The sequence below is a fragment of the Grus americana genome, chromosome 2 (genome assembly GCF_028858705.1).
Source record: "Grus americana isolate bGruAme1 chromosome 2, bGruAme1.mat, whole genome shotgun sequence".
In the NCBI taxonomy this organism is placed as follows: Eukaryota; Metazoa; Chordata; class Aves; order Gruiformes; family Gruidae; genus Grus; species Grus americana.
Window position 1 is genome coordinate 13,222,298 of NC_072853.1, and position 27,529 is coordinate 13,249,826.

At 43.2% G+C, this 27,529-nt stretch overlaps 1 protein-coding gene across 2 annotated transcripts; it reads left to right on the top strand.

The window, feature by feature from the left end:
- Positions 1-629: 629 nt before the first annotated feature.
- ANXA13 (annexin A13) lies at positions 630-27,342 on the top strand. 2 transcript variants are annotated; one of them, XM_054815110.1, is made up of 12 exons: positions 658-696; positions 2,404-2,478; positions 13,910-13,988; positions 17,341-17,435; positions 19,550-19,720; positions 20,360-20,393; positions 20,476-20,555; positions 22,402-22,470; positions 22,687-22,788; positions 24,725-24,800; positions 25,671-25,783; positions 26,963-27,342. In XM_054815110.1, the coding sequence occupies exons 1-12, from the start codon at positions 682-684 to the stop codon at positions 27,080-27,082; spliced, it is 1,029 nt and encodes a 342-aa protein (XP_054671085.1). In that variant the 5' UTR covers positions 658-681; the 3' UTR covers positions 27,083-27,342. The 2 variants fall into 2 exon arrangements, with proteins under 2 accessions (XP_054671086.1, XP_054671085.1); XM_054815111.1 differs by lacking the exon at positions 2,404-2,478 and having other exon boundaries at positions 630-696.
- Positions 27,343-27,529: the final 187 nt, after the last annotated feature.

The window sequence follows — 27,529 nt, forward strand, 5'->3', positions numbered from 1 at the left end:
ATGTTATCACAGAGGCACCACCAGCATTGCTAATGGGGCTCAGCTTTGTCCAGTGGTGGGGCCATTTTGGAGTCAGCAGGCACTGGCTCTGAGCAGCATGGGAGCAACACCTGGTCTCTTCTCACAGAAGCTACCCCTGCAAATCTGTCCCGTTCCCCCCCTCCTCCCCCCAGACCCTGCCCCTTAAACCCAATAAAAGCAATGAGATCCTGTTGGAACTATTTTGTAGGAGCTGAGGGTCCTCAATGACAAATACTACTAAATCCCGTAAGATCCAATATGAACCCTTCAGAGGAGGCATCCTGCCTTCTAAAATGTTTGGAAAGCTTGTGTTGGGCACTACCATAGCTATATGTCTTAAATCATTGTAATAAAAATTAGATAAATGAGTACGTATAATCTCAAGGCTGATATTGTGAAATCCTAATTTTCCTTGGAGAAACCAGCCAGCTCCATGACCCAACAGGATGTAATATTAGATAGTAGGCATAATAAAGCTACCATGTAATGATGAATATGCCCCACCCTGAAATGACTAGAATTTAAGTAATGTCGGAAGTTATTGATTAACCCAGAGGCGGGTAGGATTTAGCTCTCTAGTAAAAGTTGACTATTCCATCTGAATACTTGTTTTATTGAAGAGCAGAAGAGTTGCATCTTCCACACTCAGGCTAAGCAAAAATGGGCAGTTCACATGTAAGTAGCTATTTAATTTGGATTATCAAGAATGCATCAATTTGCCGGTTTTATTTTTGTCCATTTTCACTTTAAATGGCATTAATACAGCTGCAAATGAAGAATTTAATCTCAGAATCTACTTTAAGTGTGGGTGGGAGACTTGTGTGTAGCTGGTAACGTAACTTAATTGCAGTACATGAATAATGAAACTATTACTGTAACACACAGGTTCTGAGTGTTTTAACGCTCGTGGCTTAGTTAAAAAGGGCAACACTTAAATTTTGAGAAAAAGAAATGATGTGTAGGATGTCTTGGGAAAACTAATTTTAGTTAATTTAGCAAATTTGTGTTGGAACCTTCTGAACACTAAAATAATTCCCTAAAGATGTATGAAAAACTTCCTGTCCCAAAAGCGAGCACTTTAAAAATTTTGCTGAGTTTATCACTGAATAGTAGGGACAGGAGTAATCTCAAAGTGTGGTGCTCACAGAAGGGCCTGATTAAAATCCAGGTGTCAGGATTTACTACATCAAATTACCACATGAGTTTTGACTGAGACAATTTTGGCCAACATTTGGGTGTTTAATAATAAATTTCTAAATTTGCATAAAGATATTTAACCTCATTAACCTGATTGTCAAAAGTTTGTGTGTGTTAGCTGTGAATGATCAATCCTTCTGAAAGTTAAGTAGCTTGTGCTGAAGAAGTTGGGGGGGGTTTAGCTTCAATTTTAAAACTAATGGATAAAAGGCAATATTTATTCAGCAGCACATTTTCTCCTTGAATGCTGAAAACCTGCAGGTTTACAGTATGTATCAATAGAAGACAGCCTGCTTGCTGATACAAGCTAATGTTAAATTAGTTTCTCTAAGATTAATATTATTTTATTACGTGACTATTTTTAAAATTCAAATTCAGCAAGGCCTTGAGAGATGCTGAGCTGCTGCTTTTGGACCAGCTCTCCAGGACATTTTCTCTACCAGACTGAAGAAGAGAGCCTGTACTATTTGTGCAAAGCTCCAGCTACTAAGCCAAGGAGCTTTTTGTCTCCCTGTGAAAGGGAAGACGGTCCCATCTCCTTACCATCCTTTTGTGGCCTGGCTGCTTGCGTAAGGGGAGAGAAGCGAGCAGTTCAGCAACCTATCTTTGCATAGGCCAAGAAGGCTTCTGCTGCACAGTCCTGTGTGCCCGCATAAGCACATGTCGTAGGGTTGTTGGCAGGCATCTCCTGGGAGTCCTGACCCTGGAAAGCCTTTCACTGGATACCGCACTGAATGCAGTGTAGAGCAAGCATATTCAGTTTAGGTTTAAACTAACCAGTTGAGGTCCATCTATGACAAGAGAGGCTCAGCACTGCATCTCAGGCAGGTTTAGCAGTTGTATGAGCTCCATGCTGCAGTAGGTAGCCTGGATGTAGGTGCAGTACACCAGAGTCGTGCTGTAGGCTTCAGTGGGTAGAGGTGTGAACCCATGTTGGAATAGAATCCCGTGATTCAGCCCATGACTCATCTGATAATTGCATCATTCTGTGTTTGTCCCTAGGAAAATTACAGGTAATCTTGGAGAAATGCCTGCATCTGTATCAGAGAAACGCTTCTGGAACAGCCTGAAAATATTAAGTTCTTAACAAAACTTTTCAGCTGCAGTTTGTTCTCTTTCCTAATCTCGTGTTTTGCAACCATAGGTTCATGAGTGTCTTATGTATTGTGTTTTTTAAACCTCCAGAGCAAGTCTTACAGACTCACAGAGGATATACGGAAACCAACCATAGGGACTACCAGTTTGTCAGCAGATGAGCCAGTAAGCACTGTTTTTATGAAGGATGAAAGGGGCAGCGTGGTGCTGCAGCACATGTTGCTGTAGTTTATGGTGGCTTTGGGCGGCACTGCAGTGCACAAAGGCAAATCCTCTTTCATGGTCAGGACTGACACTGGAAAGCTGGGTAAAACTGGATTGTTTCATTCTATTGAGTACTGCATCTTTCCAAAATTTTGTCTACTTTGACATTTCAGAAGTGAAATTTTTTTTAAAAGCCCAAATTCAGCTGGGAAAAATATCAAATAATTCATCTGTGTCAAATGAGGTATTTTATTTGGTTAAATGGATTTAGGTTTTAAAACTTCTTTTAAAAATGACGTTATTAAATGAAGTTTTCACTGAAAGCTAATCATTGTTCAAAGAAAAGGTTCCATTATATGGATGTTAAAATGGAAATTTTCTGCTATATCAAAATGTCTCATTTTAAAATGGAGCTTTCATCAAAATTAATATCTTCCTGAACATTTAAACAACAGCAACACATTTGACTGAAAAAAATGCTTTCAACAAAAAATTTCCAACCAGCTCTAAAGTGTGTCTTTCTCTTAGAAACTGAGCTCTTGATTAAGAGCTGCACCTGATGCAACATTACAGCTCCAAATCTGCATATTTCCACGCACTTTTTGCTCTCTGAACTCAATCCAGTCCCTTTTTCTACAATCAAAGTTTTTGACTGCACATCCTTAGAGATTTAAAGTCTCTAATTATTTTCTCTGTTTGCAGTCTTGCATCAAGCTTATCTGTAATTCTGCTGTCTTCAAAATTACCACAAGTAGAATCAATCCACCTGAAAATCTGGGTAGCTGCTCTGCTGTAAGCAAGGTGCTTTGGGGACATTTTGGGAATAGCAGCAATGGTTTTGATGATATGATGGTCTGAAAAGTTTGATGGATTTTTACTTCTGTGGAATTGTGTAATTGTTTTTTAACCTTCTGTCTCAAGAATCCAAGGAGACTCTATGCATTAGTCTATTGTTCTCTGTGATGTTTGTGACTTGAATTAATCTGTGGGGTGGGCGAGCTCTTTGTTTTTAATTTAAACCACTTTTTGAGATTCTTTGGGACTGCCTTGAGTTTCATCTTCTCATTGTAAAGCAGCCCGAACCTTCTGTCAGGGAGGACTACAATGTAAGAAGGGAGTGACAGGTTGTCATGGGCCAGATGGGTTGAGAACTTGAAAGTAAAAAAGTAAGTATAACCTGGAGAGCACATCTGCTTGAGGGGTCCTCTTGGGGAGACCTCTGTGTTGCCTATAGACATTTTTGTCCTTGTAGAAATGTTTCTTTAGTACAGAATTACTTACCACAGCATGATTTTATTATCTTATCACAAAGCTCAACAATTGCTATTTGTTGCTTCCCCTGGCAGACCAATACTCAGTGACAGTTGATTCTTGTTCAGTCCCTGGCCATAAGCCCACAGTTAGCAGGAGACAGAAATATCTTCTTGTTCAGCCACCCAACACTGGGGAAAAGCTGTGGCAGATTCTTTTCATTTCCATGGTCCCCTTTTATCCAGGATATTTGCTGCTCCTTTTAGGTCTGAGGCTGTCCTGGGAGTGCAGCTGTGGTAGGTGTTAACAAGCATCTACCCATGAAAAATTTATGATGCATTTGTGGCAAAAAAAAGAACCCATTGGAAGTATCAAAGGGTCATTACATTTATGTTTTACATAATGTAAACAGGTCAAACAATTATGTTTTACAAAAACATAAAAAATTCCAAAATATCTGGACTCTAACATTCTTCTTTGTATACAACATTTTTAGTATATTCTACCAAGTTCTGTTGTTTCTATCCAGAAAAATTACTCTGCCTTTATTGTTAACTGTGACTACTGACTGAAGCAGTGGACTGATTACTGCTGCTCTGGGTGACTCAGCTGACCTGGGAGTATCCTGAGACTTCCTCTGTGAGGTGGAAAGGAGTTCAACACAAAAACTTCCAAGTGCAGTAGACGCAGTTGGTTTGTGGGACACTAAACATGCAATATCTGTATAGTAATAGCCCTTCTACGTATCTATGAATATATAGGTGGTGTTTAGATAGTGCACCTTGCAGAGGAATGTTTTAAAAACAATGAAGGGACCAAAGGGAGAAGCAGGTAATCTTGGGGCTTCCCTCATGGGGTGCAACATCCTTCCAGTTCTTCCTCCTTTTAAATAACTCAGCTTTAGCATACATGAAAGAATCAGCATGATGTTCCCAAAGACTGTGTCCATGTTTTTCAGCCTTGCATAGGTATACTTAAGTCATGTTAGCTTTCATGCTGGCATATACAAGAATTTACTTCAGTTCCATCAATGTTAACTTACCAAAACTCATCACAAGTCTTAGTTGAGGTAATGAGTATAAAATTTTTAATAAGACATAAGAACACTTGAGCTATCTCTGTATCAGTATGCAAGTCAGAGATTTGGTGTCTCAGCTGAAAAAGAGGCAGAATATGCCAGTTTCCAATCATTTTAGTTATCGTTATCATTATCCCTCATGGCCCAGCATACAAAGTGTTTTCCAACCAGGCAATAAAAGTAGACAAGTCCACCCCAGCGTAACAGAGAATCATTCCAGACTTGGAATTCTAGATTTGTCCTAGGTGAATAAAGCCATTTGCCCTTTTTTTGTGGCTTCCATTTGCAAGATAAGGAAGTGATGTGAGGCGTGACTCATGACTAAACACAGGCATGGTGTCTCTGGAGTTTCTAACATCCTTTCCTCCCCTGCTTCAGCTGCCACACTGGGGGAGTCAGGTCCCTGTCAGCCCTGTGTCACCTCTGCCAGCCCCACGCAGGTGCCAGGTGCTCTGGCATGTCTCAAATGTGTCTGTGTTTAAGAAGACGAATTGAGCCCTCTAGAAATAAAAGCTGCAGTTTTGCAGCTTTGGCATTCCTGCTGCATGGTACCCTGCTAGCTAACTGATTTTAAATGTAATCTGCATTAGGAAATTCCACCAGCCACAAGAGGGTTTGGACACATTAAAACCAGACAGTGTAAAATTCAGCCCTGAGATAACCCCCCAAACATTTTTTCTCTTCGTTGTGGACGTCTCTATCGTCACGATGAGCGTGAATAAATTGAGTGGATAAAAAGTTAGCCATAAGCTATTATGAGATGATATTATTAACAGATACTTAGAAACAAGAGGGACCTCGTAGGAGAGAGATGGTTTTAATTTTGCAGTTTAAATAACTGTCTGAGCAACTACCTTTACTGTTGCCACTTGTTTGTAATAGGAAAAAGCAAATGTGACAAATTCTATTAGGTTCTTGTTGTCACTGTAGTTTTAGTCTCAGATGTAGAAAAGAAGGTTATTCGTACCTCTCAGTTTGGAAGGAGTCGCTGAGTCATTGCAAAGGCTCTTAAGTAATGAAGTCTAATCTACATGACTTACATATATTGTATTATCCAGTATAGACTTCATATAGAAATTGTTTTGTTCTTGATAGCAGCAAACTGTCAGCAACAAGCTAGCTTGACACTGCGTGTTGCTGTCGTACAGCTGTTAGACCTAAAACAGCCATAAGGATTTGAGAGAGTGACAGCCTGCCTGGCAGATGGCGGGTGGCATTCAGCAGCGCTGATACCATTCTCTGAGCAGTCAAGGGGGCAGATGGCAATTTTCCAGTTACATATTGTGGCTGACTGAGAAAATTGCTCAAACAAACAAAAAAAGACAGGTCCGTTTTACAAAACAGCAGAGGAAGAAACCTTGCAGTCAAAAGGACACACGTAGTCCTTAAGGTAGCACTTGCTAATTGGCATACATCAAAAAGGTATTTATCAACCCCGCCTTTTTATATAGCACCAGCCCTGGTGCTTGCTGATACTGTCCCACTGCCAACATGCCGCAGCTGGGTTTTCTTTAAATGTTAGTGCCCATCTACTCTGGCCTCTGTGCTAAAAGCCTTTACATTCCACATAAATTCCTACCTGAATAATTGAGCGCAATTATTTGAATTTCACTGAAGAAGAGCTTGCAGAAGAACATCCTTCTTTGATGCAAAGGTGATAGGAGATGGTGAACCTGCCATCTGCTAATGACTAGATATCCTCACCCATGAACAGCCTTTCCTGGTTAGATGAGACCTGAACTTACCTACCAGTAACTGATCTTTGTTTCTTTTGCTTCTCCACTCTATTAAAGAGCTCTAATATTTGGAAGTTTTTCTCATGGAAGTATGTATGCACAGAAATGAAATGGGCTTTATCTGCTTTTCTGCCCTTTGTGATCGATGGTCTGGAGCTTTCTGAGCAAGTCAGCCTTTTATCCCCCAGGAATATTTGCAGCCCTTTGCCAGGCTGGCTGACATGGCCAGAGGAACAGGGCTGGGCCAGTGTCCCAGGGCCTCGCTGCCGCAGAAAGCAGCCACAGGTCACTGAGCCCCGTTGCCAGCTTGCCCCAGGGCCCTCATACATCCCACAGCAAAGCCAGAGGCTCCCGCTGGAGGGGCGATCCTCTGCCTGCCGGCTGCGAGAGCTCTCCCAGAGCGGTGTGATATGTGTCTCCAGGCTCTTTGCCATGGGTGAGGGAGGTATGTCACTTGTCAGGCAGGTTGGATGCTATGGCTGAAATGTTTTTTCCTCCTCTATGTTGATGTTCACTCCAGTCTCAACTGCATTTTTAACTGATACAAGCAGGAAGATACATTTTCTATTAGGAATGCGTAGGTTTAAAATAGGGTGACAGTATTATATAAGAATAATATACCTTATATAGCAGTAGGAGACTGTGGCTGTTCTTGTTATGCTCATACCTTCTGCTGTGAACCAAAAATCGAGCCAGTTCAAAGGGGCCTAAGGTAGCATTACAATAGGTTGAAAAAAAATTTATAACTGGGTATGTCTGTTTTAGTAAATCAGACAGCATCATGTTTTCAATCCGTCTTTGGAATTAGATCAGAATCAAAATACAGCAGCCTACTCCCATGTTTGTTCTTGTGTTTTATTCTTCACACATGGAAATGCTTGGAAATGAGTGATGAGATTTGGGCTGTTTGTCACTAAGACTGTCCCTTTGGGTGGGAGTTCAGAGTTTGTTCTGCTAACAAGATGCTATCCTAACAACATGTGATGTACTAGAAGACTAAAACCACAGGATCTAAGACAACATGCCCACTTATCCATTGCCTACAGCAAGATCAGTTCTGCCCAAACCACTTCTGACAGCTCTAGGAGTGCTGAGCTGGAGGAGAACTGGTTCCTTAGTTGGAGACAAGGCTCCCCGAAGGTCTTTGAACTGGTGACTCGGTGACTGTGCGTGGTGAGAACCAAGAAATCTCAACAGGTTCCACAGTTTCTGATCTGTGATGGGTTTTCAATTCTTTTGACTTGTCTGTTTGTTTTTCTGGCATTCCCGTGTTCACCTTTGGGACATTATGGATCATCTGCAGCTTGGCTTGGCAGTGTGTATATATCTGTTACCCCAGCTAAAAATAGGCAAACCCCCCGGACAATTTTTAGATTAATTTACCAGCAGGGTGTTAAGTCTCAAAACTATTAGGTGCCTGTTAACATTTCTTGTAAATCTTGAGAATAGACTGTATTGGATATCCCCTGAACAAAAGACAGAGGCATGAGCTCAACCCTTATTAGACACCAGAGAATCCACACAGTGATGAGCCATTATGCCTGTGCCTGTGACAGGAATCACTTCAGCTGCAGTAGGCAGTAGAGGCACCAGGATCAGCCATCAAGGAGATGTAAATCCGTGGGAAGCCAGACAGAGGGTTTCTGGTGCTCACCTGCTTGGTAGAAAGGAAAGCTCAGATTGTTGCATATGGAACTGTTTTTTGTAAATTCTTTTTAAAATGTTGGTTTTCTCCAATGCATTTTTAAAACATAATTAAATGTATGTGAACAATAACAAAACTGGTGAAATAGCTGGGGCTTGATTCTGTTACCAGTAACCACTGGACATGCCCTCAGGTATGTGAGATATCTGCACCAGGTTGACAGATGCAGGTGCCACAGGAGACCACACATTTCTGACTGGCGGCAGGCAGCTTACCCTGGGGCATCTCTAAAGGCACCAGAGACCTGGGTTTAGGCAACTGAATACTGCTTTAAATTTTATTCCACATCCCACTCACATGCTGTAAGGAGCATGGCTGGGTCAGTCTGCCCTTTCTATGCGCTGTCATTTTGAGATTTAATTTTTACTTCTGTTAAGCCAAAGAAAAATGAAAGCAGCAACCAATGAGAAGCTTGAATTAGACATCCACTAAATAAAGCACATAAAATGAACCTGGCAAAAATGAAGACTGGGATAAGCACTCAACATCCCTGGATCAATCCAGTGCTTTTTAGAGCTCTGCCCATTGCTACCAGACCTGCATCTCAACTGCTCTGGTCAGCAGCCACATTCCTGCTGGCTCTTCCTAGCAATTTGCTTGTAAGAGGCTGCATCTGCATTTATGCATGTATGTTATCGATCAGCGGGTGAGCACCGTCAGCAGCATCCCAAGCAGCTACCCTTTCTGTTGTTTTGATGTTACTCCTTCATAAACCTCTGTTCTGAGCATGGTTGTGGCATCTGCTTGAGATGATGGAAATGGAAAAATAGCTGTGATTGCTGAGCTGTATTATCAGCTGTAAGCTACGTGGCATGCTCATGGTAGTGTTTCTTCTGTCCTTGTCTACTGACAGATGAGCACTTTGTATCTGCTGCTTAATTGTCTTTTTAGCTCGAAGAAGATACTAGATTTTGTCTTCAGAAATGTCTGCAATGTATTGCAACATCTCACCAATTCTAACTACTGATGTCTTGAATCCACCAGAGCTCTTATTCACCCCCCCGCCCCCATGTCTTTCTTGCATTTGCTGACCTTTTCGTTAAACTGTGTATTTGTGCAGCATAAGGGCTCCACATGCTGAAATATCAAAGAACAGTTTCCAAATGCTTCTCTAAGCCTTGCAGACCATCTTCAACTGTAAACTTGTCTTACATCTCCTTAAAGTAAAATGTAATTTACAGTAGGAATAAACTACTTGGTGTGCTTTACAACAAGGTAGAAGTGTTAGTTTTAGATCAGTTATAATCTATCCAGTTTAATAAAAATAAATCTGTGGCAATTCTAGCCAAAGCTGCAAGGGAAAATGATTGTTGTCTAAAATATACTTGAGTGAGGCAAAAACTATTCAAGCTAAGGAACACTGCTGGCAGAAAAAACAAGTGGACACATGCCATGAATTCAGCTAGGCTGGAGGTGAAAAGAGGATTTCTTACCACCAGAACTCTGGTTACACTAATTAATATAGAAATTAATGGAAATATTGGAGAAAAATATAGAAGAAAATGAAGTAACTGACTAGAGGGAGCTGGACCAATTTATGAAAGTTCCCTTGCATCCTGTGTCCAGCTGCAAATTTGTATGCACTCTGTCCGCCTGATATTTCAGACTCCACATCATGCTATCACCAAAATTGCTGTAACACTTGTAAGTCATTAACTGCTCAAATCTAATCTAAGATCCTAACTCCAAAACAAGAACTATATTAAAGTGATTCTGCTCATATTTTTAAAGGAATAATGCCTACAAGTTACAAAAGGTATTAAACATCGATTTCTTTTGCCAGAATTTTCCCTTGCAGGAAAATTCACCTGTCAAAATCCACAGGGTAGGAAGCAGTACAGTTCTGCAATGGCTCTCCCTCTCCTGCATGGGAAGGCTGCGTCAGTGGGCAAGTTCAAGGCTGGGACCCAGCAGGCAGTGAATTTTAACCAGGGCTTTCTGGATGACTCAGGAGTTGACCTTGACAGTCAGTTACTCAGAGTATCAGATTTCCTATCTATAGAGCTGATGCTAGTACTGCACGCAATATTATAAGAATTATATCCCCCAGGTGCATCATTTAATGTTTTACAGTGATTTATTTGAAGACAGAGGCTTTAGCCAATAGATTCCTCTGGTGCTTTAAAGAAACATGTCCTGAACATCATTACGAAACAGTCCTTCCTTCCCTTCTGCATGATTTTCCCCTTGAAAAGAAATACGTTTCCTTATTTATGTCTTTATGAATCTTCATAAATCTACAATGTTGTTTCAGTTGCTGGTGCTACCATTTTCCTGCCTTTTGCAACTGTGCTACACACAAACACAACAGCTACAATAGCAAGTTGCACCTAGGAGTTAGGGACTCACTATAACGCGAGCATAACTGACGAGCCATCAAGGCATAAGAGAGAAAACCACTTTCCCAAAGTCCTGTAATGACCTTACTAGGACCTGGTGACCTGTGGTAGGGTTGGGGCAGCGGGAGCTGCGGAGGTGGCAGCATTAGCGTGGTAAGGGCGATACCCACAGCCCAGCACTGCTGGTGGGTAAGGCAAAGCAAAGTACAAACCAGCTCCTTGCCTTCGGGTGTTTGTGTAGGTGTTTCTGTCCAGGCTGAATGACTGAACAGTGGGAGCAAATGCCAGACGAAGCCTTTTTTCCTCTCACTTCTTACTACTGTGTCTCCTGCCCCAGGTCAGGAGGAAGTGAATGTGGAGCAACAGTTCTCAACTTATGTTGTTGGAGTGAATTTGGGGGTCTATAAGTTAGAATAGCACTTGGATACTACAAAGTAGTCAAATTATGCATTTGATATGTTAGCACTTTTCTCTATTTTGTGCTCTAGAATTGTCACTTTTTTTGCTGATTTTTAAGCTGCTTCCCTGATCCTTACCCTCACAAAGAAATGCTTTGCAAACAACTCTAGAATAACTTCAGTACTGGCTGCCTAACACGGACACCAGGATCAACCGTATGAGTGGCATGAACATCATCTGAAAAGCAGGCTAACACTATAGAGCCAAAATAATGATAGCTTAATGTCACCATCATCTACTCTGTTCAGATATTGTACCCCGTTCCTACAAACAGCTTGCCACGTGGTGCAGGGGAAAGGCAGGGGTACTGTCTCTCCAGCTTACAGTGTCCTTTGGGATTGCTCTAGGGTGCACGATACACATGCAAGAAGTAATTAGGAGCACATTACCCAACCTAGTGGTTAACTCTGATGATGCTACCAATCATATGTTAAAGTACGGACTGAAGTGTTTAAAAACAATTTGCATGTTAAACTTGGTATTATGGAGAGGGGAAGGCCCTGCTGGTACCACGCACTGCTGTCTGCGGGGCACGCTCAATTGAACAGGCAGCAGAGCATCCTCCTCAATGTTATGCCATGGTGCTCATTGAATCCGCCACGCGTTGAGGAGCATCTGGACCACGCTCCTTCTATCAACAACATGCCTGTATGACTGTCCAGCAGAGAGGCCCATTGTACATGCAGAATTTGTATCCTGGTGCTGTATATCAAGAATAGAATTTCATTGTGTTGTGGGATCCCATTATTCTGTTCCCCCAAATTCATTACCCACTGAGTCTGGTTAGTTGTCATTGTTTGGTCTGGTATTACAGAGAACAAAGGTGAATTTTATTCTCACAAGAATGGAAATGAGGGTGTAGCAATCAGAAAAGAAGAAAGAAAGAAGAGCTGCTTAATTTTCAAGCATGTTGTGCAAAAAAATATGTGATTTTTTATGTGATTCCATCAAAGAAGCACGTACACCCTATCAAAATAGAAAAATGTGAATGCAATTCATTTTAGATAGACAGTGATCAGTGCATCTGTTTTCTAACTTCGTGCTTTTTCCTTTTTGACAAAATTCCTGAGAAATTTTAAGACCATTAAATAAAATCTCCCATTAGAAAATATTAGTTACTTATATGCATCTATTTCCACTTTGTTTCAAAGGTTTAGAGAAGCATTTGTGTGTCTGAGCATACAGTAGGATACACATTTATAAGCAACATTTGTGATAATGATACGGCAATGAAAGTAGAGACTGAGAGAAATTATTGCATTGTTATTGTACCTTACTAATTGTTCCTGTTGTAAAAATAACTTTCAATACAGTGAGACAGCTACCATTAGCAGTAAGTTGTATCCTAGCTGCTAACTGCATTAGAAAAGCCAGATACCTAAATGGTCTTTATCACAGGGGTACTTTGGTAAAGCAGCGGAGGAACTGGATTTGGGGTTTGTCCCTGAGAAAAGACCCTTTGTCTTTTGACAGAGGACTCCTTTATCCAGAGCTGTAGCTCTTCCACCAGAGCTAGTAGATCACAGCATGAAATTTTGAAGAATACCAACAGACTTCCAGGTGATATCTATACTTGTAAATAAAACAGGTTGTTCTCTGGCCAGATGGGTACGTGGCAGAGCATGGCCCACAGCCATATGGCTAAATTCTCTTTATCCCACAAGCAGAATGATTTTGTGCCTAATGTCTTTTGGGAATCATCTCTGCCCGGTGCTGTCCCAAAGACAAGGAGGTTAATCAGCCATTTAGCCTCTTCTGTTCTTCAGTAGGCTGGTGGCATTTTCAGAAGGGCTTAAAAGCAGGCTGCCATGCCCTGGGGTGTCATAACCCTTAATTAACAGTGGTGGTGCCAGGGCCTGTCAGCCCTGCAAAGCAAATAGCCTGATCCACATGTTGCTATTTGAATGGAAATGCCAAAGTACTTGCAGTGCCCACTTAGATCTCCTGAGTCCATGGTGTGCATATAGTTCTACTTGATTTAGGAGCCTAGGACCTATTTTCCAGTATTATTTTAGAGTTTAGGCATTTAAAAGATCCGATTCATAATGTTACAAGAGTTGAAAATGTTGGTGACCTCCTGGTCTCAGATACTTCTACCCTTGTCTGAGAAACAGCAGAATAGAGGATGTACCAGCATTTCAGCCCTTGTGATTCACAGCTTGTCAGATTAGTAGGAACGGGCACGGGTTTCTGTTTACATTGATATGTCGGGCTGCAAACTGCTGCTGCGGCTGTGGACTTTGAGTTATTATCCCCGATAGATTTAGTTCAAGGTAACCAACCACATGTACTATTTTGCCAAAATAAAAAACCCACCGGCTTTATCACATTATATATCTCCAATTATCTTGTTTGCATGAATGCATCTACGCAAGAAAGGTTTGCAGGACCAGTTTTCATTCAGCTGATTGGGACTGTAAGCTCCTGGTACTTACAAACATACTGCAGAGATGGGGCCTGGTTGTGTATGCATCTGATAAGGCGTTTATATTGGCCTATTCTTAAAGTGGCATAAACAAATAATATTTGATCTGGCATGAAGATGCCTAGTATGAAGTTATTACCTTTAAATTATTTGAATAAGCCTGAACTGGCAGAACAAAGTTATATAGGATCAGCACCATGTGTCATGTGGTGACAACGATATGGATCCATTCTAGGAGCCCTAGTGACAGATACAGTATTTCAGCAAAGCCAAGCATGAGTTTCACAGTTTAGATAGTGTGAACAAAGAATAAGCAAGAATCTGGCCCAAACTGCTATCATTCAGAGAGACTAATGCAAAATTGTTTCCCATGTATCTGTTGTGCCTCTGTTTTCCTAGTCAACCCATAAGCACCATCATCATGGTTTTGATGCAGACCGAGATGCCAAGAAAATACATAGCGCCTGCAAAGGAGCAGGTAAGAAAGCTCTTGTTTTTTATACAAAGGACAATTCAATATTATAAAGAGAATATACATAAACTTATAGATTCATAGAATCATAAAATGGTTTGGGTTGGAAGGGACCTCAAAGATCATCTAGTTGGGACACTCTCCACTGGACAAGGTTGCCCAAAGCCCCATCCAACCTGGCCTTCAACACTTCCAGGGAGGGGGCATCCACAACATCTCTGGGCAACCTGTTCCAGTGTCTTACCATCCTCACAGGGAAGCATTTCTTCCTTCTATCTAATCTAAATCTACCCTCTTTCAGTTTAAACCCATTACCCCTTGTTCTATCACTACTTGCCCTTGTAAACAGTCCCTCTCCAGCTTTCCTGTAGCCCCCTTTAGGTACTGGAGGGCTGCAATTAGATCTCCCCGGCGCCTTCTTTTCTCCAGGCTGAACAACCCCAACTCTCTCAGCTTGTCTTCATAGGAGAGGTGCTCCAGCCCTCTGATCATCTTTGTGGCCCTCCTCTGGACCTGCTCTAACACATCTGTGTCAGTTTTGTACTGGGGCTGCCAGAGCTGGACACAGTACTCCAGGTGGGATCTCATGAGAGTGGAGTAGAAAGGCAGAATCACCTCCTTTGACCTCCTGGACACACTTCTTGTGATGCAGCCCAGGATACGGTTGGCTTTCTGGGCTGCAAGCACACATGTCACACTGTCCATGTAACCAACAAAGATATTAAACAGCACTGGTCCCAATACTGACCCCTGAGGAACACCACTTGTCACTGATCTCCACTTGGACATCGAGCTGTTGACCACAACTCTCTGAGTGCGATCATCCAGCCAATTCGTTATACACTGAGTGGTCCATCTGTCAAATCCATGTCTCTCCAATTTAGAGACAAGGATGTCATGTGGAACAGTATCAAATGCTTTGCACAAGTCCAGGTAGATGACATCAGTTGCTCTTCCCTTATCCACCAGTGCTGTAACCCCGTCATAGAAGGCCACCAAGTTTATTAGGCAGAATTTGACTTTAATGAAACCATGTTGGCTGTCACCAATCACCTCCTTATTTTGCATGTGCCTGAGCATAGTTTCCAGGAGGATCTGCTCCATGATCATGCTGCGCACAGAGGTGAGACTGACCAGCTTGTAATTCTCTGAGTATTCCTTTTTTCCCTTTTCAAAAAGTAACTCCATGGGAGTTACGTTTCTCCTTTTCCAGTCAGTGGAAACTTAACTGGACTGCCACAGTTTCCCATGGTATTCTACCAAGCAAGTCCCTGAAGAGGCCAAAGTCTGCTTGCTGTGCCCCCTCCTTGCTGCCCTGAGGATCTTGAATTCCACCATTTCATGGTCACTGCAGCCAAGGCTGCCCTTGAGCTTCACATTCCCCACCAGACCCTCCTTGTTGGTGAGAACAAGGTCCAACATGGCACCTCTCCTCCTTGGCTCCTCTACCACTTGGAGGAGGAACTGGTTATCAACACATTTCAGGAACCTCCTGGATTGCTTATGCCCTGCTGTGTTGTCTCTCCAAGAGATATTGGGGTGGTTGAAGTCCCCCATGAGGACTAGGGTTTGTGAACATGAGGCTGCTCCTACCTGTCTATAGAGGGCCTCATCCACTCGGTCTTCCTGCTCAGGTGGCCTGTAGCAGACCCCCGTTATGATGTCACCTGTCCCTGTCCTCCCTTTAATCCTGACCCATAAGCTCTCAGTCAGCTCCTCGTCCATCCCCAGGTGGAGCTCCATGCACTCCAGCTGGTGATTGACATAGAGGGTGACACCCCCTCCTCGTCTCCCCTCCCTGTCCTTCCTAAAGAGCCTGTACCCTTCCATCCCAACACTCCAGTCACAGGAGCCATCCCACCATGTCTCCGTGATGCCAATGAGATCACAGCCCTGCAGACATGTGCACGTCTCCAACTCCTCTGGTTTATTCCCCGTGCTACTGGCATTTGCATAGAGGCATTTCAGTTGGGCCCCCAATGAAGCTGACTGGCTGGAGGGGCTGGAATTCCTTTGAGGTACTTCACCGTGTTTCCCTGGTGGCTCCTATTACCTCAGGAGCCCCTGTCTCATCTTTGTAAGACTGCAAGTGTGCTGCAGTGTATACAGCACATCTCTGAGCTATAGGCTGAGGGCTCTCACTGGCACCCCGTCCCTCCAACCTTGGCATGCCATCCCACAACTTGTTGCAGGCAAGCCTGATATTATCCCCCTCTTCCTTCAAGCCTAGTCTAAAGCTCTGTCAATGAGCCTCACAAACTCCTTGGCAAAGACCCTCTTTCCCCTTTGAGAAAGGTGAATCCCATCTGACGCCAGCAAGCCTGGTGCCATGTTAGCCATCCCATTATCGAAAAACCCAAAATTGTGGTGGTGACGGCAGCCATACGGTTGTTTTGCCCAAGGTAGGCTGCTGGCCCTTAGATGGAAATGCACCAGGACATGTGTCTTACTGCAATAGTTACTCTATTGCGTCCTTTGGGCATCCAGGTAACATCACTGCGGTTCTGTCCATTTAGCCACAAACATAACAAATGCCTTCCAGCAGCTTTGTTTAGTGCAAATATCTGTTTATATGGCTGAAGGCAAGGAAAGTACAAGAACAAGGTGATTGCCTTAGTAAGGTGCTTCCATCCATTGCATAACTTACAGCTCAAAGCTGCCCGAGGACTTTCTCCTGGAGGGGTGCTGCGCGTTCAGCTCCCCCGCCGGTTCCCAGGAGATGCGGCGGCTGTGGTGGCCATCACCAGGGCACCCTATGCTCCCACTTCACTCTCACTTAATTTTGCCAAGCAACGCAGCATCAGCAAGAGACTCAGAGCATGAAGGCTGGTTCCTGCTCCTCTTCCTGACTCTGTTTAGCACAAAGCACAACCCATTTTGTAGAGGCTGTACATTCTGGCTGTGGGTTAATGATTTAAACACATCCTCACCTACCCCGGACACTCACCTCGCACTGCTTGTTGTGCTGGCAAAAGCATTCACATGCTTAATGAACTGGATCTGGTGGCTGATCCCTTAGGACTGCTCAGATAAGCATTGCCACCAAAACCGTGGATGTCAGCCTACAGGCGCTGCTATAACCCCAATTTTAGGAGCTATGTCTGACCTTCTCAAACAGGAGATTCAATTTCCCTGATAAAAGATGAGCGGCATGAGATGGTGAACTTTTATGTTCTGAATATTGTAGCTGGCTACAGTTAAATATATCCTCAAAAGAATCTCAGATGCTGCAAATCCTAGAGCTGGCACCAGTGGCGATATATGTACAGCATTTTTTTTTTCTCTTTAGAGATCATGTTTTCTTTCCTCTGCATTAGATTCCTGATTAAATAATTCCTATGCACAATTTCTTTTCCAGGAACTGATGAAAAGAAAATTATCGAGGTCCTGTCAAGTCGAACATCAGAGCAGAGGCAACAAATAAAACAGAAGTACAAGGCTCTGTATAGCAAGGTATTTCGAAATAAATGGCCTCTCCCTTTCAAACCACATGCCAGCTAGAAATATAGCCTACAGGCCTCTGCTTTTGAAAATATCAAGGGCGCGGTGGATTTAAGGACATCAGTTAGTTCCTGATTCAGCAGTTTATTTTATCTCCTAAAATACCAATTATATTCCTAATCTTAGGCCTCAGAGTCTTCTTGAAATCAGCCTTAACCAGATCAGAGCATTTTAATCCAAGCTGGGAGAGCTAGAATAGAATTCATAACTGAAATAAGAAATATTTCAGCTTGTGTTCATCTTCGGCACATTGAGGAAAAGGAATTAATGTAATAGGGAAATTTTAAGTCAGAATCGCTCTCAGACCAGATACAAATTCAGAGGAACTATTTGATCTTACATCATTATATTTTTGTTGAGTTTAGTAGATGTATTGATTTATTCCAGTGATAAAGCAGAATACACATTGCAAAATTGAGAAATCTTGTTGGGCACTTGATTTCTGCAGGAAGAAATGTAGACTGCCTTAATGATTTTGCATGTAAGAAAAATAAAGCCTCCAATATATTATTTAGGTAAACAGCTGAATCCTGCAAAGCTATTATTAAATTGGTAACTTCTTAAGGTCTGCTTGCTCATTAGTGATTAATCAATGTTAATAAGGCAGATGGCACTGAAACTGAAAGCCTTCTATGTGTAAACCTTAAAACAAGCATGATAAGGATTTTGGTTGCATAAATACTATAGATTTAGTTCTATAATGAGGATTAATAAAAAATAGGCATTAGAAATTAGCAAATGTCATGAGACACAGAATCATACAATCACAGAATGGTTTGGGTTGGAAGGGACCTCAAAGATCATCTAGTTCCAGCCCCCCTGCCATGGGCAGGGACACCCTCCACTAGACCACGTTGCCCAAAGCCCCATCCAGCCTGGCCTTGAACACTTCCAGGGAGGGGGCTGCCACAGCTTCTCTGGGCAACCTGTTCCAGTGCCTCACCACCCTCACAGTGAAGAATTTCTTCCTAATGTCTAGTCTAAATCTACCCTCCTTCAGCTTGAACCCATTACCCCTTGTCCTGTCACTACACTCCCTGATAAACAGTCCCTCTCCAGCTTTCCTGTAGGCCCCTTCAGGTACTGGAAGGCTGCTCTAAGGTCTCCCCAGAGCCTCCTCTTCTCCAGGCTGAACAACCCCAACTCTCTCAGCCTATCAACATCCCGCTTACATCAGTACATAGCAACCCTTCTCACTTGCCTGGGCAGCCTGAATCTCTTGGAAAGGAGCCACAAGTTGCACCATTTTGCTCTCCTGCTGCTCGAGGAAGCGAGTTTCATGGTGCGCACATTGAAAGTGGTCCAACACCCATGTCAGATGTTGACTTCCATAGACTGAGTGTCAAATTGAGATTGTGTAAGAGGATATTTAAGAGCAATAGATTTAGAGCTGGGCTTCTTGTTCATTGTTCTGAACTTGTCAAGTACTTCCCCTACTACAGGAAATGTTAACTGCAGATAGGGCTTGAAATAAATCAGCAGGAGGCATCCTTCTCAGCGTGCATGCACTAGAAAGTTCTTCTCCAGGCTCTTACTAAATTTTGAATTAAGTAGATCATATCACAGAAGATTGATTTTTTTTTTTGGATGGAGAAAATGCTGATTGCTTAACACCAAAGCACTTTGTAGAAATTTGCTTATTTTTCCAGTAAGTCAATTTTAACCAAAACTGGAAGAGAAGTTTGGTAAGTTTGATCCCTTCTGTTGCAGCTGTTTCAAAGCAGGAAGTTTCTGCATTGTGTTTCAGAGTAAAGTCTCCTGTTAAGCTTTTAAAAACACTAGTTGACATTTATTTAAACAAGTAAGAATCAAAACTGGTCTGATATCGGTTATTATTTGAAGATGGGACAATCATTCAATATGAAACAAAAATTCTTAGGGAATTTCAAAAATTCTTAGGGAATTTATTTTGCAAAAAAAAATCCATGTATTTAAAGGCTTTTTTATGTTTTTGTCCCTTTTTGATACAGAAGAAGCTTTGAAATCATGAAATTCCCTGAAACAAATTAAATATCCCTCTAATCCCACCTCAGCTTTTGCTCTAACCCTTCCAACTGTCCCCACAGGATTTGGAAGAGGTCCTGAAGAGTGACCTGAGTGGGAATTTTGAAAAGGCTGTGCTGGCTCTGCTGGACCTGCCCTGCGAGTACGAGGCCCGAGAGCTTCAGAAGGCAATGAAGGGCGCAGGGACAGATGAGTCGCTGCTGATCGAGATTCTCTGCACACGAAATAATAAGGTTGGGACCTTCCTTAGGTAGCAGGGCAAAGAGCTCGGCAAGGGCATCCCCTCAGGAGGAAGAGGAGGCATCAGTCCAGCTTCCACGGTCAAAATGCCTGTTGTCAGTGTTTGCAGCCATAAGGTTGCCATACTGGGCATGAAATTCTTGCAGTAAAGAGCAAGATAATTCAAATTCCTTTCTTGATCTGACTCATATCTCCTGTGGATGGCACAGAGGCAACACTGATGACAGAGAAATCCCTGGGTGCCTGTTAAAGGCAGTTTTGGCACTCTCTGACCGCTCAGAGGTGGCTCCCACCAGGTACAGGAACGTGATCCTCTTCAAAAAGCCCTTTAGTTTACACCTAAACACAAGTGAAACCAGAGGGACACCTGCAGGACTCAGGCATCCCTCCAAATGCTGTCCTGAACCAGGCTGGGGCTGAGTTGTGTCTCTGCGCTGCAGTGAGTCCCAGCACGAAGGGGAATGGGAATTCACTTCTTCTGCCTCCATGCCTGCTGTGCAACGCAGCAACAGAGGCATGGTACTGACTTGCTAGGGTTTTGTTTGCCTGTGTATTTATCTATCTATCTATCTATCTATCTATCTTTTCCTTTTTTATTTATTAATTTTCTTATTTATTTTTTCTTTGCATAGGAAATTGTAAACATAAAGGAGGCATACAAACGGCGTAAGTAGTACTGTCTTTCAAACACCTTCATTTAAAGCCTTTATCACTGGGTGAGCCCTCACAGATATTTTTTTTTCCACAGTCTTTGATAAGGATCTAGAGTCTGACGTTAAAAGCGACACAAGTGGCTCCCTACAGAAGATATTAGTCACTGTGCTAGAGGTAAGGCTGGGGCTTTCCTCTTATGCATCTACCTGATAGAGGTATTTCCTTTTCTCTATCCTGTCTACCCTGGGTAATCATAGTAAATATTAACTGGTATTTATAATAATGTAATTATTATATGTAATACAATAATGAGATAATTGTAATACACAAAAGGCATTCTTCAGGATAAGAGCCTTCTATATTTATAGCTTTTTAATATAACTAAAGGAGTTATATAAAATCAGAAGTAGTTTTATAAATTCCAATAATTAAAAGACAACAGCATTGTTTTGTTACTATTTATAACATGGTAATGGCTAGAATACCCACTTAAGGTCATGGCTATATTATGCTGAATTTGGCCTAAACCAAGCAAATTCTGATTTCCATTTCAGCTGAGGAATTCACAGTTCAGATATATACAGGAGAAGTAAGAGATGGCTGTCAATTTTTCTTTCACAAAAAAAAAACCCCATATTTTCCAGTACGACAGACTTTATGTTAAACCAGCTATGTAGAATTATAGAATATCTCAAGTTGGAAGAAACCCACAAGGATCATCGAGTCCAACTCCCTGCTCCTCGCAGGACTACCTAAAACTAAATCATATGACTAAGAGCATTGTCCAGACGCTCCTTGAACTCTGACAGGCTTGAAAAAAATTAACATCTCCATAAAGACACAGTACAACTAAGAAGAGTAGGATGATGCCTAGAAATGCAATGTGGTGGCCAGTCTGAGCAGATGGCCCTTAGAAGTTAAAAGATTCAATAAATAGAAGAAGCTTTAAAGACCTAACAGTCACATTGCTAAACACACCACAGTTAGACTCTCATTTTGGAAAGTATGGATACATCTCTCTTTGACCTCTTGGGGTGTATTTTTAGGAGTGACAAATACATATTATTCATAGATTATTTTCATAGATTAGTCCATAATTTCTACCAGGAGTTACAGCGTTAGTGAATGCTCAGAGTATGCAGGTTAGTCAGGAAAATATTTTGCAGTTATCAGGGCATATCCAGCACCACAAAAACTGTCAGCACTTCACTGCAGGTACTGGGAACCTTTTTGCAGTAGCTGGATGATGGATACACCAGCTGCTTCTCTAAGAAACTTTGCAGTTTGCGCCCAGGGTGCTGTACGTACCCAGCAGCTCAGCCCTCCGGGGGTGAAACCAAAGGCCTTGCTGGGGCAGTCCTGCTCCAGCTCCGTCTGCACATTTCAGCCCATTCCCACCCCAACATCTGCCCACACACACTACCACTTCCCACCTGTGGAAAAATACCCACCAAAAAATGGCAGAAAGCAGAACCAAAGAACAAGGCAGGTGGGAAGGGACCTCTGGCGCTCCTCTGCTCTGGCCCTCCTCGAAGCAAGGCTAACTCCAAACTCAGATCAGGTTTTCCTCTGATTTTGTTTTCTGCTACCCATGGGGTGGCAAGGAGGCTGGAGTCAAGGGTGGGGCAGCAGGCCACCCTGCCATGGGGGAGCACCCGCAGGGTATGGTCTAATGCCATGCAGCTGCCCAGCTCTGACAGCCCCTTCCTGCTCCAGAGGCACCGGAGTTGGAGTCTCATAAGGGTTCCAGCACACATCAGATAAGACTGGGAGATAAACCCTACCACACAGGCTTCACCCCTAAAGTAAGCAAAACCAGAGGCTGTGGTAAACATGAACAGACCATTCAAAACTGTACCACCCAGTGCCACCATGCCCCATTACTGGGCATTGTCAGCAGATGGCAGCAAAACTATAACCGAAATATTTGTGGGGTCCACGAGATGACAATCTTCCCTTCCACTATGAAATGTCACCGCCACTTAGTCTGTTTTTTTTACTGTCATGTCCTTTCCTGTAGGCAACCAGAGATGAGACACAACAGGTCAATGCAGAGCTCGCTGAGCAAGATGCCACAGATCTGTATAAAGTAAGTGTAATTGTGGAAAAATCCCCATTTTCCCCATGCTGCGCAGCAAGGGCTGCCTCGAGGGTGACTGAACACCCCAAGTACGGGGGCAATGGCAGTGTAAGGAGATGAGAGAGGGGGACACAGGCTGGAGCTTGGTGGATCAAGCTCTGGCTGACTTTTTGTCTCTACTGTGAATAAACAAGCACTTGAAAAAAATAACATGCAATCTTTAAGGCAGGAGAAGGCCGCTGGGGAACAGAGGAGCTGGCTTTCAATGTGGTCTTAGCAAAGCGAAGCTATAGTCAGCTGAGAGCTACTTTTCAAGCCTATGAAAAGGTGAGTTAATCTCTTCTGCAATGTGGGTTGCGTAGGGCCCAACATATAGTTTACAGGCACTGCAACGATATGTAGAGCAGGCAATCCTTTATTTACCATTTTAAAACTTCTGAATGCTTTAAAAATCTTGGAAAAACATTTCTATATGACTGCATCCTGATCTTATGGAAAGACACATAGGGGATAAAAGCTGTGTCTTCTGCCAGTGAAGAACCTATTCCCCTTCATAACCCACACAACATCCATCCAAATAAATGTCTCGATGTTTCCTCGCCATAACAGCATGACAGTGGGTGTCCCCACTCCTGTGGGAAGACCAGCAAAGGGACAGGTTCACAAACTCCTGCCCTAAAGCAGGGTTTTGCTTTTCTGGTCATCTTCTTCTCCAAAGCAGACCCTGACAAGGTCTCTCATCCTGATCCCCCTGCTTCATACGCTCATATTGGCTGGACAGAGGCACATCTTCAGCCTCTTCCTCTCTGCCCATGCTGGGCAGACAGCCTGTGCAGGTACTTTGCTGCACTCTTCTCTGTCTCCAAGCATAAGGCAAAGTAGGTAGCAGGATCCTGGCTGTCTGGTACTTCTCCCTGTGTCACCCACCAGGGACATTTTACTCATGCCTGGACCTGGAACTGACCTCCACTGAGACCTCTCACCTGGCAATGACCTGTGAAAGTCAAAGCAATGGGAGATCCAGGGTCCTTCTCCTGGCAGCAAGGTGGAAGCTCAGCAGAGACATTTATTCTCAGGAGAGGGTCCCCCCTCCAGCCTCTGGCTCAGTCCTGAATTTCCCTAGGATGACTCTGAGTTAATCAGAAAACTGTAACCCTAGGCACTGAAGTTGAAAAAAACTCCAGTCAAGGCCATATTTCAGTGTCAGCACAATAAGGAACCCATAGTTGGAAAAAATGTTTGCAGCTTAGTCCAAGTTTTGGGTTGTTGCTGGCAGGAGAACAAAACCAGTCATTAACTGATACTCTCTCCCTCGGAGTGGCCCAAACCCTGGGGCTTCAGTTAAATGCTCCAATAGCCAAGCTACCTTGGCTTTTTGATTCCTAAAGCCAAGCAGATGAGTTTGCCCAAACCAATCTACCACATCCTGCCTGGCTGTATTTGAAGTAGAGGTGAGCCAAGATTAGAGCCATGCAAACATCAGTCCTTCTCTGCATTTGGAAAGATAAATAGGGCCAGATCTAAACCAGGTTGAGGGTTTGCAGAACTTAAGCCCGAATCCTACCCTTTCCCACGTTGTACCCATGGTGTCCCAGCTCTGACCTAAAAGTCCACTAGAGTCTTGAACCATGCAGGGCCATCCTGATATGCAAAACAGAGCAAAGTAAAAGGCTTTGAGGTTCATGAAGTTCACAAAAGTCAGGACAAATTTTGTTTTGAAGTGGCGGTCTGTTTTTCCCCTTTCCTACAGAATAATACAAAAACTCGGGAACAACTGCAGTGCTTGTAAACTTTCCCTGGGAAGCCAAAGACAATAAGCAACAAAACTTCATAGAGCTGGTAAAGCTCCAAAAATTATCTTATTTGTGTGGGAGCCATCCAGAGCCTTTGATAGGGGGGTTAAAAGAAGCTCAAACAGTTTCTCCTGACTAGGGGTCATTCAAGAAGAAGCTGCAGCTTCGTTGTCCTAGAAGCCCTCAGATACATGTGACTGCTTGATTTAGGTTGTCCATCTCTTAACCGTCTTAACCATCTCTTATGCCTTACTTGGCCGCATAGACCTTCTTCTCTTGGTGCCAGTGGATCTGTGAGCACTTACACCAGGGGAGAACTTCATTTGCCCTTAAATTACTCCCTTGGAAAGGCTCTAAAGGATCTGAATTGGCCTTTTGCCGTTGGATCCCAAATCTAATGCTGGTTTTATGGCAGTGGGATGACATGTACAGACAGCGGCTCTGATGGCTCCTTTTTGTTGTCCTCGTAGGTGTGTGGGAAGGACATAGAAGAATCCATTAAAAGTGAAACATCTGGAGATCTGGAGAAGGCTTACCTCACTCTTGGTAAAAAAAAAATAGTGTCAAGAGATTTCCTTTCTAGTTCTTGCCATCATCTGACATTGGTTGTTGGGGCTCTGTGTACAGCCTGGCAACAGACATCAAGATTGCCCTAAACTGAGCTGACGTATCTGCCAGGAGAAGTAGAGCCAGTTTTCAGTTTTGGACCCCTTGGTTTTAGAAATAAAACTTGCTAGACACAGCTCCTCTCCACACAGCTGAATTATTTGCCCTCTAACACAGGGTGGCCACCTCCAAGCTGCCCCTGAGGCCATGGTTGTTGATAACTTCCAGCAGATGCCTGGGCATCATCAGAAGTGTGCTAGCCAGCCGCGACAAAAATGAACAGGGTCCTCGACAGCCATTTAGCATTGGGGATGATTGTGACCAGTATTTAGGCCTGTGCCCTGGCTCTGGTTAGCTTACTGGTATTGCTGTTACCTATCTGGATCTGAGGTCTCCCAAATCTTGCCTCTGTGAGCTGTGGAGTGAGCAGCTACCCCAAGAATAGATGGACAAGACAACCTCCAGAGTTTGGAGAACTCTGAGAGAGTTCTCAGAGTTTGCCCCAGTGGGGTAAATGTTTGTTCTCATTCATTTCATTTTCACTGCGGAATGGCAGAGTACTCAGTGCCGATCATCTCACTGTGTAAAAGCTTTCCCCATGGAGAAATGTATGTCCATGTTCAGACTCCAAGACTCCTTGCGTACTGATAGGGGACCAGTCACAAAATGAAAGCCCTACCAGCTCATATGTCTAAGGATAAACCCTAGAGAGTTTCCTTTATTTCTTCCTTATTTATTTCCTTCTCATTGAAGATGCATCACAAAGTGTAAATATACAAGTCTAATGAAGCCTCTTACTGTTTTCTCTAGTCAGCTGTGCCAAAGACTGCCCAGGTTACTTCGCTACACTTCTGCACAAGTCGATGAAAGGAGGTGGGACTGATGAAGAGACCTTGATTCGCATCCTTGTGACCAGAGCTGAGGTAGGGTACCCTGCGACCTGTAATACCTCACATCAGCTCTAGGAGAAATACAAATGTAGAGTGAGTCCTGGTAGATCATGTGCTCAGTCACCCCATGTCAGCTCAATGACATCAGTGGTCACACTCTGCTTTTGTACCCAGGCAACTCTAATTTTGATATTGCATCAATTTCTGTTTTCAAAAGAACTAAACCAGAAAGCTTGCAGGCAATTTCAAGTGGAGGCAACTGTACCTGGTTAAAACTAACCCATGGAGAGGTCTGTAAAAGTAAATTCCTAGTTAAGTAATGATAAAGCAGCAGTTCCCAAATTCAGAATTGTGTGTAAAAATGTTGCCAATTCTCTCTGATTCCAGCTGGGAAAAACAGATGGGGAGGAGGGAAGAAAAATAAAAACCCAAAGGAGATAATTGCAATTTTAAAAAGCACAAAACTGCACAAGACATTTGAGATCTTAAACATAGTCTTTAAGTCTTCCTTCCTTGTAAGCTGTGTAGGTTGTAACCCCAGGGCTGTTTCAGTCTTGACACAGAAGAGGAGTCGTTCACAGGGATGAGGAAACCATATTTCTCAATGATCAGCAGTGTGAGAAATTAGGCTCCAGGGTAGTCTCCCTGTTAAGACTTGGTCCAATCATGATACCATTTAAAACCCCCAGTGATAAATATTAGACCTGTGCCATGGGTGCCTTTTCACAGGAAAGCTTGAGACACGGCGATTAATTCTCCCCTGTAGTAACCAAAAAATTACTTTTGTGGGTGGAACAAAACTCTCTTTTAGCCATACTCCTGGACATGCCTCTTTCCCTGCTTGCCACCACAGAGTGGCCTCAGGAGCTCACAGCAACCTGTGTGAGTTTGTCCAGTACCAAGGCTGTTCCCACATGGCACCACTGAGCACTGGGCAGAGATGCCCCTGGCTGCCCCGGCACGGCCCTCCACACAGGCCCATACCCTTCTTCACAGCTAGCGTCCCCTCACCATGCCATCTGACATGGACTTACCTCAAATCCAAATGTTAATCCGAAAGTCCTCCAAGCTTTTAGACCTCCTGCTTTCTCCTCTCCTCCTCCCACCGGGTGCAGTGGACCTTGGATCAGACCCCAGGGGTCCTGGTTGGAGCAGGACATATTACTCAAAGCACGTCCCACTGTTCTAAAGAGGCTCTTGGTGTCTCCTCAGAGCGACCTGCCAGCAATAAAGGAGAAGTTCCAGCAAATGTACAAGAAGTCGTTAGCTGAAGCTGTCCGATCTGATACCTCTGGGGACTTCAGAAAGTTGCTCCTGGCTCTTTTGCACTAAAAAGCCATCAAGAATGAAGAGGCATGCTGAGCAGGCACCTCTTGATTGGTTTCCAAAATAGCATCCAAAAAATATGGCATTAGCACAAAGACAAAAATCCAATTTATTTTCTTTCCAGCTGGGAAATGTGTTGCCAAGTAATGCTGGACGTGAGGTTTATGTTATGGCTATCTCGCCAAATGTCCTTAAGCAATAAAGACACGTTAAAAAAACTAAATCTAAATTGACCTCTTTGTGTTTGTATATGTGGAGGAATCTTCTGTCATTGTTTCTTCTGGGTAGATTTTCTGTCTTTCTCTCATTCTGAAGATTACCCCTGTTCTTTCCTCAATTCAACGGGTGCCATGTCATGCCGTCACAGTCCTGCCAAGAGAAAATGGATAGTAATTTCTTCTCAGCCCATTATCTCAGCTCTTTAAACAACCTGTGAATTACTGCTTTAAGTCA